Source organism: Triturus cristatus, chromosome 1_1 (genome assembly GCF_964204655.1).
Source record: "Triturus cristatus chromosome 1_1, aTriCri1.1, whole genome shotgun sequence".
Lineage (NCBI taxonomy): Eukaryota > Metazoa > Chordata > Amphibia > Caudata > Salamandridae > Triturus > Triturus cristatus.
In genome coordinates, this window is record NC_140579.1 from 7,087,358 (window position 1) to 7,103,687 (window position 16,330).

The 16,330-nt window shown below is 50.1% G+C and overlaps 1 protein-coding gene across 10 annotated transcripts in view; it reads left to right on the forward strand.

Moving 5' to 3' along the window:
* LOC146869091 (stAR-related lipid transfer protein 3-like) overlaps positions 1-16,330 on the forward strand; it is a 161,503-nt gene that overhangs the window by 103,995 nt on the left and 41,178 nt on the right. For all 10 annotated transcript variants that reach the window (XM_085599931.1, XM_085600395.1, XM_085599874.1 and 7 more), the window contains one exon: positions 15,344-15,461. In XM_085599931.1, the coding sequence (XP_085456057.1) occupies positions 15,344-15,461 (118 nt within the window). The remainder of the gene's footprint in view (positions 1-15,343; positions 15,462-16,330) is intronic.

Sequence of the window (16,330 nt, forward strand, 5' to 3'; positions counted from 1 at the left end):
ATTCTACTGAAATAATTCAGCTTTCCATTGACCCCTCTGTGACACTTCTTATATTTTTCTTTCTTTAGATCTTGTCTACAGACAGCTTTTAGGAAGACTTATTTTTTACAATTCCTGGAATAAGCTTTGACCAGCCCCTGGTTTATGACTGGATAAAGTTAATATCTGTCTCAGTTCGATGCTACTCATTGCTTTATCTCTATTCTTGTTGCGCCCCTGGGGCATCGCGTCTTTACCATTGTTATTACTAGACGATTTGTATCTTTAAATTGTTGACATCATGCATTTTTGTTTTCCCCGTCCACCCTCTACCCCACGCGCCCCACCATTTTATTCTATTCTTGTGGTCGTGTATAGTGCACGGCTACCCGGAGGCCTCCCATATCATCCTTTCTCAGTGAGGGCTGCACTACTTTTTTTTTTTTTTTCTTCATTTCTCAGCACTTCATCCGGTACTATGTTATGTTGTTATGTTATTTTTACGTCTAACGCGCACAGATACTACAGGAGTGTCCCGGCACAAGCCTTGAAAGAGTGAGGGGCCCAGAATTAAGGAAATAAGTGCGTCTTCAGCTTTTTTTTTAAGAGACTGAAGTCCCGAGTACAACAGAGCGCAAGGGGCAAATCATCCCAGCCTAAAGCGGCCTTGACAGCCAGAAAGCTACCGCCCGTCCTTTGCTAGAGAAAGCGTGGGACTTGAGCCAGAAAATGGGAGGAGGAGCGCAGGTATCTTGCAGGGGTGTTAAAGGAGAATCGTTTCTGCAAATAGATTGGCCCTGTAGCATACAGAGTGCGATGGGCGATGACTAAGACCTTGAAGCTAGCCCTCTCTGTAACAGGCAGCCATTGCAGAGTGCGAAGATGTCTTACGCTACACCTGGCCGAGATGTTCAGGAGAAGCCTGGCAGCCGCATTCTGCACCACTTGCAGTTTGTGAAGTAGATCACTCGGGACGCCAACATATAGGGTGTTGGCGTAGTCCAACCGAGAAAGAATGAGGGCTCGTATGACTGTCTTCTTGGCAGCCTGAGGAAGGAGAGGAAGGAACTTCCTAAGAGTTTTTAAAAGTCCAAAACAGGTCCCTGCCAATTACTTAATCTGGGTCACGAACCGGAGGTTCTCCTCGAACCAAACCCCCAGGTTCTTGACAGGTTGCCCTGAGGAGGCAGGATGAACAGAGCCGGACGGCCAGATTGATTCTCTAAAGCTAGAGGGAAACTTTCCAAATAAGAGGATTTCAGATTTTTCCTCATTACATTTCAATTCGGCCACCGCCAACCATCTAAAAATTGCATGTTTGGCGGCAGAGATGGAGGACTCGTTTTTTTCCCCCCAAGTGAACAAGAGCTGGGTGTCATCGGCGTAAGCGATTACCTTCGCGTCTAAGTCCTCAGCCAGTTGAACCAGAGGGGTAACGTAAATATTAAAAAGAAGAGGGCTCAACGAAGATCCCTGTGGAACCCCTGTGGTCACTCTTTTTGGTGAGGAGGAGAATGGTGGAAGCCACAGGGAGGTCTGTACTCTCTTTTCCCTTCATTTCTCAGTACTTCATCCGGCACTGTGCCACCAGTGTAGGACCAGGGGTCACCGGGCCTTAAAGGGGTAGCGTGACTCGAGCGGTTGGGCACCCGAAGGCTTACGTGTGAAGCAACCATACAGCACACACCTCCCCTGAAGCAGGAAGCGCACGCAATAACTGACACCACACAGTATGTTCACTTAAAAATCAATCAGGTTTATCTAGTTCAAATGCAATTCATTAGATTCTCACTGGCAGTACCAGTACACATTCAAAGGCATTTCATTACCCTTTAAAGTGGCAACCCTGAAAACAGTAAAACGTCAGGTCCTGGGAATATAGGGCTGCGCACAACAATTAATAGCGCTTAAAAATCAGGTGGCATAAACATTGCACATAGCGCTACACATGGAACTTCACTAGCACGGTGAACCAGGCTCTAAGAGTAAAGCGCCGCAACTAGCAATTCACCAGTGCTTCAAGCATGTCATTTGGCCCAGCCCTGCACAGATCCCGTGAATAGCGCTAGGAATCAGGCTGTCTGCACATGCACTGCACTTAGCAGGGGGATAGCGCCAGGACCCAGGCTCCCAGAACGTAGCGCTGCACCTCACGATGGACTGGTGCTTTGAGTCAGGCAGTTTGGGTGGCTCGGTACTCCTTGGTGCTGTACAGGGGGGCAGTCCGGGGTCCCACAGTCTCGGGCAAGCTTAGTGGGGCAGTTAAGGCGTCTCGGGGGATCTCCCCGGGGGAGGGGCGTGCTCCGGGCCTCGTGGGGCCTCCCGCCCTCCTCCCCGGCGATTACCTTAGTCTCTGGCCTTCCCTCGGCCCTGGCGACGGGTTCTCTGGTGGGAGGGGACCCCCTCCTCCTCTGTGCCTCGCGCTGCAGCGCTCTCCCCGGCGAGGGACCTCCAGCTGACGTCTAGGCCGCCCAGCGATATCCGGGCCGAGGGCCTTGTTCGCGGGCTTCTCCCGCCTAGTGGAGCGGTGCGGGGAGCGGGGGACACAGCGCGGGGCTCCCGGTCTGGTCAGACGTGACCGGGGAGCTCCGCTGGCGTCACGGGCACTTCGGGGGATTCCGGCCTTGCTTCCGGGGTCGCGCCCGCAGCCGCCAATGGCAGTGCGGTCTGCGGGGGCGCGGCCCAGTCCACCAATGGGGTTACGGCGGGGGCGGCGCTTGGCAGTCCGCCCCCGTCAGGTGATGCTAGTGCGGGGCTTCAGGCCTACGCGGCCGCGGCAAGACGTCTGGGCCCAGCGAGGCCTTCCCGGCGCTGGGGGTCGCGACTCTTCGGCTGCGACGGCAGCGGCGGGGCCCCGGGCTTCTCCGCGGGCCCCGGTGATGACAGGGGGCAGTTTCCTGGCCCTGGGCCGCAGCAGTGAGTGCGCCTCGAATCCCCACACTCGGGAGGGGGCAGAAATTAAGAGGTGACTTCGGCGACTAGCGCCTGGTACAGGACTGGCTAGGGGGATCCCAGGCAAGGTCGGGGAGCGCAGGGGTCACAGCACCAGTACCTGGTTGATCCCCCAGCAGTCCAGCAGTAGTTCTCAGCTGGGGAGTGTCAGCGTTCAGTTTCAGCAATTAACTTCAGTATTACGTTTCACAGTCTTGGTGGCGCAGTTGGTTCTGGCGCCCTTAAAAGTTCTGTTCCTTGGGGGGGTGAGTTGGTGACTAGTTCCCTCCTAGTCAGGCTTGGCAGGTCATTCCGGGGTCTCCCTACCGCTGGGCCAGATCAGTGGGTAGTACAGGATCCCCCACTCACTTAAAGGGCAGTGCCTAAACCCTGTCACCTTCAGAGGCATAAGTCCCTGTCTAGGCCCTACCGCCTAAAACTCCTGCGTGGGTTCCCCAGGTCTGCTTTACCCCAACTAACTAGAAAAAGTTCCCTCCCTCTGTTAAGTAGCCCTAGGTCAGGTGACCACCTCCTAAGGCGGCAAAAGTAAAACCCCACCCTTCTTCTAGAAGGTTCCAGCACATTCCAGGAGCTTCCCCATTCTACCTATGGGACAAAAAAGGCGGGCTGGTGTCGCAACATTGTTGTGGGGTCCCAGCCAGCTCCTGGCAGCTAGGGTGCTACTAGAACAGGCCACTCTGCAGTAGCAGGGGTCTGTGGCAGCCATCTTGGGTGTAGTAAGCACCTGCACCTTAACACTACAAAAACGAAAAAAATCAGGGAAAAAGGGCCAAGTCCAACAGGTCTGTACTCCCTTTTCCCTTCATTTCTCAGTACTTCATCTGGCACTATGCCACCAGTGAGGCCTGCACTCCCTCTCTCTGCAGAGTAATACATTGCATGGTTCCTGGAGAATGTGCCGTACACCTCCTTCACTTGACACTAAAGTGGGCAGTGCCATACTACTTCATGCAGTCTACTCTGCCTTTCTCTGCGTTACCATGCAGTCTCTGAGAGCTACATTTAGCTTCTCTGCACAGTGACGCTTCCAGTACTGCACCACCTCTGATGTGGCCAGTTTTTCTCTGCACAATGACCCTCCCATACGATGCTGCTCTGAGATCTACAGTTCGGTTCTCTGCACAGTAGCTCTCCCTGTACCACAGCACTTGTGAGATCTACAGCTCCTTTCTCTGCACAGTAGCTCTCCCCGTACAGGGCCTACTGTTGTAGCTGCAGCTCCTTTCTCTGCACAGTAGCTCTCCCTGTACACGGCCTGCTGTGAGAGCTACACCTCATTTCTCTGCACAGTAGCTCTCCCCGTACAGTGCCTGCTGCGAGATCTACAGCTCCTTTCTCTGCACAGTAGCTCTCCCTGTACACGGCCTGCTGTGAGAGCTACACCTCATTTCTCTGCACAGTAGCTCTCCCCGTACAGTGCCTGCTGCGAGATCTACAGCTCCTTTCTCTGCACAGTAGCTCTCCCTGTACTGCACCAACTGTGAGATCTACAACTCCTTTCTCTGCACAGTAGCTCTCCCTGTACTGCACCACCTGTGAGATCTACAGATTTTTTCTCTAAACAGTAGCTCTCCCTGTACTGCACCACCTGTGAGATCTACAGATTTTTTCTCTGCACAGTAGCTCTCCCTGTACTGCACCACCTGTGATATCTACAGCTTCTTTCTCAGCACAGTAGCTCTCCCTGTACTGCACCACCTGTGAGATCTACAGCTCCTTTCTCTGCACAGTAGCTTTCTCTGTACAGTGCCTGCCGTCAGAGCTACAGCCCCTTTCTCTGCACAGAGGTTCTCCCTGTACTGCACCACCTGAGATCTACTGCTTCTTTCTCTGCACAGTAGCTCTCCTTGTACTGCACCACCTGTGAGATCTACAGCTTCTTTCTCTGTACAGTAGCTCTCCCTATACTGCACCACCTGTGAGATCTACAGCTCCATTCTCTGCACCGTTGCTCTCCCTGTACTGCACCACCTGTGAGATCTACAGCTCCTTTCTCTGCACAGTAGCTCTCCCTGTACTGCACCACCTGTGAGATCTACAGCTCCATTCTCTGCACAGTAGCTCTCCATGTACTGCACCACCTGTGAGATCTACAGCTCCTTTCTGTGCACAGTAGCTCTTCCTGTACTGCACCACCTGTGAGATCTACAGCTCCTTTCTCTGCACAGTAGCTTTCTCTGTACAGTGCCTGTCGTGAGATCTACAGCTCCTTTCTCTGCACATTAGCTCTCCCTGTACAGTGTCTGCTGTGAGAGCTACAGCCCCTTTCTCTGCACAGTAGCTCTCCCTGTACTGCACCACCTGTGAGATCTACAGCTTCTTCCTCCGCACAGTAGCTCTCCCTGTACTACACCACCTGTGAGATCTACAGCTCCTTTCTCTGCACAGTAGCTTTCTATGTACAGTGCCTGTCGTGAGATCTACAGCTCCTTTCTCTGTACATTAGCTCTCCCTGTACAGTGCCTGCTGTGAGAGCTACAGACCCTTTCTCTGCACAGAGGTTCTCCCTGTACTGCACCACCTGTGAGATCTACAGCTCCTTTCTGTGCACAGTAGCTCTTCCTGTACTGCACCACCTGTGAGATCTACAGCTCCTTTCTCTGCACAGTAGCTTTCTCTGTACAGTGCCTGTCGTGAGATCTACAGCTCCTTTCTCTGCACATTAGCTCTCCCTGTACAGTGTCTGCTGTGAGAGCTACAGCCCCTTTCTCTGCACAGTAGCTCTCCCTGTACTGCACCACCTGTGAGATCTACAGCTTCTTCCTCCGCACAGTAGCTCTCCCTGTACTACACCACCTGTGAGATCTACAGCTCCTTTCTCTGCACAGTAGCTTTCTATGTACAGTGCCTGTCGTGAGATCTACAGCTCCTTTCTCTGTACATTAGCTCTCCCTGTACAGTGCCTGCTGTGAGAGCTACAGCCCCTTTCTCTGCACAGAGGTTCTCCCTGTACTGCACCACCTGTGAGATCTACAGCTCCTTTCTCTGCACAGTAGCTTTCTATGTACAGTGCCTGTCGTGAGATCTACAGCTCCATTCTCTGCACTGTTGCTCTCCCTGTACTGCACCACCTGTGAGATCTACAGCTCCTTTCTCTGTACAGTAGCTCTCTCTGTACTGCACCACCTGTGAGATCTACAGCTTCTTTCTCTGCACGGTATCTCTCCCTGTACTGCACCACCTGTGAGATCTACAGCTCCTTTCTCTGCACAGTTGCTCTCCCTGTACTGCACCACCTGTGGGATTTACAGCTCCTTTCTCTGCACATTAGCTCTCCCTGTACAGTGCCTGCTGTGAGAGCTACAGCCCTTTTCTCTGCACAGTAGCTCTACCTGTACTACACCACCTGTGAGATCTACAGCTCCTTTCTCTGCACAGTAGCTCTCCCTGTACTGCACCACCTGTGAGATCTACAGCTCCTTTCTCTGCATAGTAGCTCTCCCTGTACAGTGCCTGCCGTGAGATCTACAGCTCCTTTCTCTGCGCAGTAACATTTCTGGTACTGTACTGACCCTGATATCTGCAGTTCTTTTCTTCGCACAGTGATGCACCTGCGAGTGCCAGACCCCTTCACAGCAACTCTCGCAGCAGCACCCTTCCCCTAAAGCACACATGATCATTGTTTTCTCTCCTCATCAGACTGGGAATTTCCCTTCTGACCTCCGATTTCATTTCCTTCTTTCTGCGACTTTATGAGGATCTAATGCAGCATTATACTTTCATATCCCAAACCCCCAGTCTACTTTAAAATATCCGTTCTTTGTTCTTGTCTGCGTCCCGCAGGCCTCCAGAGCGTCCTCATCTTGCGCAGGTCCCCTATGCCTTGAGGGTCATGTGTGAGGTCACCTCTGCTGACACCAGGGCCTTCAACAGCTGTAGCCCTGTGGTGCTGCAATCGAGTGACAGCTCCCCTGTGGATTGTAAACAGGAGCTGCCCCGAGCATTGTGAGTGAGGGCTGTGCGGTGCTTCTAGGGTCAGGAGCTGTCCTATGCATTACAAGTGAGGGCTGTGCAGTGCTTCTAGGGGTGAGGAGCTGCCCGAGCATTGTGAGTGAGGGCTGTGCAGTGCTTCTAGGGTGAGGAGCTGTCCTATGCATTACAAGTGAGGGCTGTGCGGTGCTTCTAGGGTGAGGAGCTGTCCTATGCATTACAAGTGAGGGCTGTGCGGTGCTTCTAGGGGTGAGGAGCTGCCCGAGCATTGTGAGTGAGGGCAGTGCGGTGCTTCTAGGGTCAGGAGCTGTCCTATGCATTACAAGTGAGGGCTGTGCGGTGCTTCTGGGGGGTCAGGAGCTGCCCGAGCATTGTGAGGGCAGTGCAGTGCTTCTAGGGTGAGGAGCTGCCCGAGCATTGTGAGTGAGGGCTGTGCAGTGCTTCTAGGGTCAGGAGCTGTCCTGTGCATTACAAGTGAGGGCTGTGCGGTGCTTCTGGGGGGTGAGGAGCTGCCCGAGCATTGTGAGAGAGGGCTGTGCAGTGCTTCTAGGGTGAGGAGCTGTCCTATGCATTACAAGTGAGGGCTGTGCGGTGCTTCTGGGGGGTCAGGAGCTCCCTCATGCATTTTGAGTGAGGGCTGCGCAGTGATTCTAGGGTCAGGAGCCACCCTGTGCATTGTGAGCGAGGGCTGTGTGGTGCTTTTTGGGGTCAGGAGCGATCTGGTGCATTGCAAGTGAGGGCTGTGTAGTGCTTCTAGGGGGCAAGGGCTGCCCCGTTCATTGTGAGTGAAGACTGTGTAGTGCTTCTGCGAGTCAGAAGCTGCCTTGTGTATTGTGACTGAGGACTGTGCAGTGCTTCTGGGGGTCAGGAACTCCCCTGTGAATTGTGCGTGAGGGCTGTGCAGCACTTCTATGGTCATGAGCTGCCTCGTGCATTGCGAGAGAGGTCTGTGCAGTGCTTCTAGGGGGCAAGGGCTGTCCTATGCATTAAGTGAGAGCCCCGTACATTGATAAAGGGCTGTTCTGTAGGGGGTCAGGGGATACCCCATGCATTGTGACAGCGGTGCACAACTCCATGGTGCAGGAGCTGGCCCGTGCATTGTGAGTGAGGGCTGTGCAGTGCTTCTAGGTGTCAGGAGCTGCCCGTGCATTGTGAGGGCAGTGCAGTGCTTCTAGGGTGAGGAGCTGTCCTATGCATTACAAGTGAGGGCTGTGCAGTGCTTCTAGGGGTGAGGAGCTGCCCTGTGCATTGCTAGTGACGGCTGTGCAGGGCTTCTAGGGGTAAGGAGCTGCCCCATGCATTGTGAATGGGCTGTTCTGTAGGGGTTCAGGAGAAACCTTATGCATTGTGATAGCGATGCACAACTTCCTATTGCAGGAGCTGGCCCGTGCATTGTGAGTGAGGGCTGTGAAGTGCTTCTAGGGGTCAGGAGCTGCCCCCTGCATTGCGAGGACTGTGCAGTGCTTCTAGGGCAGAGGTCTTCAAACTTTTTTACTCTGAGCCTCCCCAAAGCAAAATGTTTTGAGGTCGGGCCCCCCTCCAAAACTTTATGGCAAGGATTGGGGGAGCGGAAGGGACATGGCTGCATGCAGGGAGAGGAGCTTATGAGATGATTTCAGGAATATGTTTTCTATAGCTTAAGAACCGCACCAAGTATGAGACTTATACAACAGCAAATGCATCAAACAAAAAAAGATATCCTAAACAAACTGCTCCCCATAATTGGGGTGTTGTGAGCCCCTCACACTCTTTGACCCCAATGCAACTATACCTGCTGCACTAATGATAACTGCAGTCCAGAGTAGCAGGCTATCTCCTCTGCCTCTTTTACCTCTTCCCCTCCATGATGGATCATCACCTCTGTCCTAATGCTTGAAAGGACAATATGGTTGATGCCCCTTTTTTAAAGGTAGACAGTCATAATTGTGATGCAGTGGGCCCCCAAAATCCCTGGGCCCCAGTCCTGCTGCATCTGCTCCTTTATGATAACCAGCAGTGGCCACTTACACACTTGACAGCAGTACCAGCTTCACTAATGAATGTCCCTTTAAAAAAAAACCAACACTTATTGTCCCCTTCTTTGGGGTATCTCTCTGAAGAAGTGGTCGCTGGCCATTTGTAAACATAAAAATGAGTCCGTATACAGTGCTCCCTATTCTGAGCGTTCTCTTTGTCAATATCTATGAATCGCGCTCCTTTCCTCTTTCTCCTGGACCATTACTGTGAGCCCCAAGGATCAAGAGGATTAGGGCTCTGCATCTGAATGCAACCCTGCTGACCTACCTGCCACCCCATGGACTCAGCTTTCATAAAAAAAAACTGCCCCTGAATGGTTAATACGGACTTTGAGATGCCTCTGCCTGAAATCGAAGTGTGTGGTGGTAGTGCAGAAAGTTAAAAAAAAGAAACCAGCCTTCTTACCAGCCATTGATTGATTGAGTCACTTAAAGCTAGGGCCACTGGAATTATGAGTTTCTGCAGCAGCAGCGTTTTCCACATAATTATCAGTTTACTGCATTTGCTACATAATCTGCAGATTTCAACAAAAAAAACTTAATTCTAGCTCAAACGGAACAAACGTTACTTAAAGCATGACAAAGTTTTCGGACCAGTGGAAAGCCTTTTGCAAAGATTGACTGGTAATCTTGTAGTTACTTACTGCTGTATTTGGGTGTTAAACTGGTACTAATGAGGTGAAATAGTTCCCCTGACAGCGTTACCGTGAGTTAAAATGATAAAAAATGCACGAGACTACAAGTGATGGGGAGGGCGGACACAGCGCGCTGCAGGAGGGGTTGTGGGGACACGGGAACCTTTTTCCACATATTGTGGGGCTGCCCGAAGATTCAGAGGTATTGGAAAAGAGTGGTGAGGTGTATGGAGGAGGTGTGGGAAGTGGAGATTCGCCCGGAGGCTAAAAAGTGCATCCTTAATATATGGGAACCAACGGACCTGCCGCCAAAAGGGATGCTCTGGGTCACGCTTGGTCATATGGTTGCGAAGCGGAACATTGCTAGGCTCTGGGGAAGCGCTGTTCCACCAAAACTATCAGATTGGAACAACGATATGGACTGGTGCATGCTGCAAGAAAGAACTGTGTATGTGGCGAGAGGGTGCCCTCGCAAATGGGTTGAGGTATGGACCAAGTGGAACGATTTTAGGGGCGGCATTTGCGAACCTCCTGCCATCGCGCAGGAAGACCCTGGAGATGTCTAGTATCCTGCTGATGCGGTTAGGGTGCAGGGAAGGGGGCGGCGGCTGTAGCCCCCAGCCTTGGACACGTGAGATGAGCGTAGTGTTGACCGGTAGTTAAGGGGTGGGAGGGAGGGGGAGTTTGATTGTTGGGCACATTAATGCAAATTGGGGCGCTCTGCCCATATCTCTGTGGATGTTCTGAAGGACACTAGACCTGCCACATTCTGGTTTCACCTTGGTACACCTGCATCCTTCAACGCCGCCGTACCTCCGGGTTGACGGCATAGGGCTGTGTGATTCGAGACATATGCGAGATATTTACCGCGGCCGGCCCATAGGGGTTGTAGGCTCTCTGCTGTGTACCTTGACTCTTTGAATAAAGGTTTTTCAAAACAAAAACAAAAAAAAAATGATAAAAAATGAAGTAATGCTAACCATAAAATGTGGCACATTTACCAAGCATGCCGCATAATGTTGTCCTCTTCTGCTGAATAATTCCAGTGGATCTGCTTAAAGCTTTATGGTGGCAAAGATCTATTCTTTTTAAGATGTAATGTAAAGGAGTTATCAGCTGGAATCTGGAAAAGTGGAGACACTTACAAAAATGTCTGCATTAGATACAGTTTGATTACTTATTACTAAAAAGTATATTTTGTAAGAACTTGTTTTATCTCAATCACTGCATCATTTTGCAGCAGACTAGCTTAGCGTATGTGAATACTGATTTAAAATAATGACTTACATATTCACAGTGCTTTCTGCCACAGGCTGGGACCTCACAGCACTATAAACAGGGCCATTGGAATTATGCGGAACGGAGAAGGCCAAATTATGCAGCATGGTTGACTAAATTCTGCAGCAAGCAAAGGTGAATTATGCTGTTTTTTTTGTGATAGCATTACTGTGCTATTTTTACACTTGTTGACATTGTCCTGGCCTTTATTGCCCCTCATACGTACCACACTAACACCCACATATAGAAATAAGAAACAGAAAGGTGACCAGTCAACCTTTAGAAAGGGCCTTCCACTGCAATTTTTTATCTGCAAATTATGCAGCAGACAATGGATTATGTAGCAAATGCAGGAAAACCATAACTATGTGCTTTGAGTGCAGGGTAAGCGTGAAAGTGAAGGGTGAGAATGAGGAGTGAGTTGTCTAAATGCAGGGTGAATTCCCAGACACTTGAAGTTAATCAGCATGTTATTGACGGGGCGAAGGAAATAAAAATGTGCTGATCCTGCAACAAACTTCCAGTCTTATGATTAGGGTTGCCAGCTCATTATTTTGATGTGCCAGACAGTACAAAAATAAACAGTACCTAAAGCCCTATTTTCATTACTTATCTGTGCATACATCGAAAAGCAAATATAAAGCACTTTTAAATGTGTTCTAGGGCTGCCTGAATGATTCATGACTGAAAATAAAAGGAACAGACAGAAAGTCACATGACAAATGAATACATACGTTTTTATTTAAATCCCTATTTAGTGTCAAAGCATGGTCTTTGCAGGCTCTTTAAACCTACATGGCTGGCATTTTTTCTATTGGCAACCCTACTTTATATTCCTTTTCATGAAATGCATTCTCATACTACAGCAGTAAATGTAAAATGCAATGTAAAAATAGGCAGAGTGGGGGCCCAGGGGGTACTGGAAACAGAAAAAAAAACTAAGCCTCGGTAACCAGTTTCCAAAGGTATGTTAATGTGCAAATGGTCTTTAAAGACCTGTGAAAAACCCAGGCGTGCTGGAGTCTTAATAAGACTTCAGACACTGCCCAGTGAGCCCCTAGCAGCACACCCACTGAACTCTGGCCCCACAGCACTCTTGAGGGCTTTAGAGTAAATGAAGACCGCCTGGAAATACAGCAAATAAACATCGCTGCACTTCCAGGCCTCTTCATTTACATGTGCTTGTAGAGGCCTTTGCGCCCCCCTGGGAACCCACCAACGTCCCCCCAGGGGGGGCGCGCCCTACAGTTTGAAGACCTGTGTTCTAGGGTCAGGAGCTCTCCCGTGCATTGTGAGAGAGGGCTGTGCAGTGCTTCTAGGTGTCAGGAGCTGCCAGTGTATTGTGAGGGCTGTGCAGTGCTTCTAGGGTCAGGAGCTGTCCTATGCTTTACAAGTGAGGGCTGTGCAGAAAGATTTTTATCAATAATGAAACTCATTTTTAGGTCTCGCCTGAGCCAGCGCATGCACTGCTCTGGCGAGACATTTAGTAACTGGGTTTTAAAAGTGTTACCCACAGGCTTTTGCCGGCCACCAGCTTGCTGTTACGCGCACAAGCGTGCGCGGCGTGCACAGCTGCCATCTGGCTTTCTGTAATGGCTCATTAAGCCTTACAGCGCACGCGTGAATCCCCTCTCCTACCCCCTCCCTTCTCCCACTCCCTCCTCGTCAGCTTCTCTTATTACAAGCTTCCCGCGTCGCGCGGCAAATGCTTGTTTTTATTTCCCGTGCTTTCCCCTCTGCCTCTGTCCGATCACTTTCGCGGCTTGGTTTTCTTTTGCTTTCAGCACTCAGCCTCTCTCCCTTGTTTTATTAATCTTCATGAAAAATAATGTTTCTCTGCCACTGACCCGTACGTCAGCCCTGCCGCGCTTCAACTCCCTGCCCCTCCCTCACCACAGAGCGCGTCTTTTATTTAACTTTCAGCCCGGCTGCGCTTCAATTCCCGCCCCTTCCTCACCACAGAGCGCGTCTTTTATTTAACTTTCAGCCCATGCCACAGTGAGGAGCTACAGAATACCGATGGACAGACCTTACTATTGGCTCGGTGTATTTGTGCTGCCAAGAAGCACCTGCATATTGACATTCCTAAGGAAAAGTCCTGCTTGTTGTCTGGGTCCCACAGATCATACCGTCAGTTATTTTCCGATCCGTAAGACTGGTGGTTTTTTATGTCATGTTTACTTTAGGACAGCCCACGCCATTTTTAATACGATTCTAAGCGTTAATGGACCTCTCAGCCACATCAATAAAACGGGGACGTTTTTCATTAAAAAAAAAATTAAAAATCAGCACGCACCCGCTTCTTGAGCACCTCGCTTCATGTTAACAATGCTTCTTTATTTTGTAGCAGTTTGTCGAAACGCCACACCTCCCTCAGAGTGCAGACCGCTCCTGCAGCAGGACTCCGTCTCACTCCTTCGTTCCCCGCTTCTGCGCTTCATGTTTTGGACAGGAGGATTCTAACAATGCATGTTTATGTTAGCAAACCGCACTAAAATAAGCAAGCATTGATCGCGCGGTGCTGTCTAAAACGTGAAGTGCGGTATACTCCAACACCGCACTTCACGTTTTGTTCCCTGACACCCGCTTCATGTTCTGGACATCAGGGTGCTAACAATGCATGTTTATTTTAGCAAACCGCATTAAAATAAGCAAGCATTGATAGCGCTGTGCTGTCTAAAACATGAAGTGCGGTATACTCCAACACCGCACTTCATGTTTTGGACACCGTGGTGCTAACAATGCTTGTTTAGCCTAGTCCTCCTCACTGCTTTCAATACGTAGGTAGGGACAACATTAGTGAAGGTAAAATAATACATTTATGTTTATTTTTATAGTGTTTCCGCATTTAGGCAACTTTGACCCCTTACAAACGAAGAGTGAGAGAAATATTACAATCGGCAACTGCACAACCTCCATAGAAAGGTGGAGCCGTCTCATTCGATTAAAATGAAATCGCCATTCGAATCGATAGTTTAAGTTGCATGACTAGAGTTTTGATGGTAGCACTTAATTTGCCAGAGTTTTGGTTGCTGCTTAAATTAACGCAAATTGCTGCATTATCTTGCCAGATTTTTCTAAACGCTCCCGTCTTCGACAGTTACATCTATTTAAGATAGTGTGCACAGTAAAGTACCCCGTCTCCCAAACCATAAAAAGGTTGTTTATTACTTACAAAAATAATAAATGTAAAGGGGCTTGGTTTGAGGTTCTTACAAAATCCTTCAGTAAACGCTTGACTCTTCCAGCACCTCGAGCTGGAGACCAGAGACCACAGTCTGACAGAGTGCCCCGTCTACCAACCCATAAGAAAAACAACACAGGTTGTATTGGAGGTTTTTAGCAAAGCCTTCAGTCAAGGCTTGAATCCTTCAGCACCTGGGGTTCCAGTCCAGATCAGAGACCAACGCAGTACGCGCCGGGCTATTTTCTTCCATCATGGAGCCTCTAGGTCCTCCCTAAAATCATATGCTTTGTCCCTGCAGTTGTAAGACTGAGCAAGTCATCCTCTGAACACTAGGCACACAGTATTTGGTGTGTTGAGTCGCAGTGTCTTTCCAGTTGACTAGTTTGGTGGTGCAGCACCAGAGACCCCAGAGTGGGGCCGGCCAGAATCCCCGCATCCTTTTAATTCTGTCTGCATCCATGATGATGGGGCGCAGTAAAAGGGAGAGAAAGAGCAGTGTCATTTCAAAGGGGTCAAGGTTGCCACCCCTGTACTGAATTATTCCACAAATACCCCCAACCACCGCTCTTTGTATTATAAATACGTTATGTGCAATTTAAAATCCACCCCTACTGTCCCCTTTGTCGCAATTCAAGAGGACACAAACCCTAACCCGCACTAGGTGGCATGCTTCATCTGCGGGTCGCTCCTCGTCTGGGCATAGCCACGGCTCTTTGCCCTGCCAGAGTAGTTCTGATGTTTTTATTGCGCATGTATATACATTGTTTTACATTTATAATCTGTAGGGTCAGGCTGTTGAAACACTGTTGTGGTGGTTAGTGTGACTTTGGGTTTTTCAGCCCACACACTTTCCAAGGTAAGAATCGATTCTAGCTCGGATTGCTTTCGGCATTGCTATATTTGATCTACGGCGACATGTTTCTAGCTCTATAGCTGCCTGTTTAGTTGGAAGCATTGGGCATGACTATATCCTCCCTGTACTAACTACTTCTCTTGGAAGAGTGTAAACTAAAGGAAGAGGTTCCCAGCACCTGCCCTTGTGCTCTTCACTGTCTGCTACATTGGAATGTCCCACGTACAGCTGAGGCGAATGGATCCCTCAGTAGGAGAGAGTCTTGTGTCCATTCTCCTGGCACCATTGGACACAAATGCACAAATAATGCACCTAAGCTGCAGAGTTGGCACCAGTCACTTTTTGTATTTATAGAAGTTGTGCTGAGATCCAACCGAGCTCTTGAGTGAAGGCAGGTAAGTGAATGAATATGTTGTCCTGCTCTCAACATTATTGCTGAGGCAACATTTTCGTCATAACAGATAGCCAATCCAAGTGACGCATCTCATGTCTTGTGTAACTTCCTCCATTGCAGCTTCTCTCAAAAGGGGCGTTCGGCTACCTCCTTCCCATCGTGTCCTTCGTCATCGCTTGGTTGGAAACCTGGTTCCTTGATTTCAAAGTCTTATCTCAGGAAGCCGCGGAGGAGAGATGTGAGTTGGCTGGTGGGCTGGGAGCGCTGTGTGTTTTGTTTCCTGGATTCATGCCATCCTTGCCGATAAGTATGGGCCAGTATAACTGAAGCCAGCTGGCCCAACTAACATGACACTACTGCCATTGGGGAGATAAGGAGGCATGACACTACTGCCATTGGGGAGACATGACACTACTGCCACTGGGGAGATGGTGAGGCATGACACTACTGCCATTGGGGAGACATGACACTACTGCCACTGGGGAGATGGTGAGGCATGACACTACTGCCATTGGGGAGACATGACACTACTGCCACTGGGGAGATGGTGAGGCATGACACTACTGCCATTGGGGAGACATGACACCACTGCCATTGGGGAGACATGACACCACTGCCATTGGGGAGGCATGGCACTACTGCCATTGGGGAGATGAGGAGGCATGACACTACTGTCATTGGGGAGACATGACACTACTGCCATTGGGGAGATGAGGAGGCATGACAGTGCTGCCATTGGGGAGGCATGCCACTACTGCCATTGGGGAGGCATGCCACTACTGCCATTGGGGAGGCATGCCACTACTGCCATTGGGGAGGCATGCCACTACTGCCATTGGGGAGGCATGACACTACTGCCATTGGGGAGGCATGACACTACTGCCATTGGGGAGGCATGACACTACTGCCATTGGGGAGGCATGACACTACTGCCATTGGGGAGACATGACACTACTGCCATTGGGGAGACATGACACTACTGCCATTGGGGAGACACGACACTACTGCCATTGGGGAGACACGACACTACTGCCATTGGGGATACATGACACTTCTGCCATTGGGGAGGCATGACACTACTGCCATTGGGGAGGCATGACACTACTG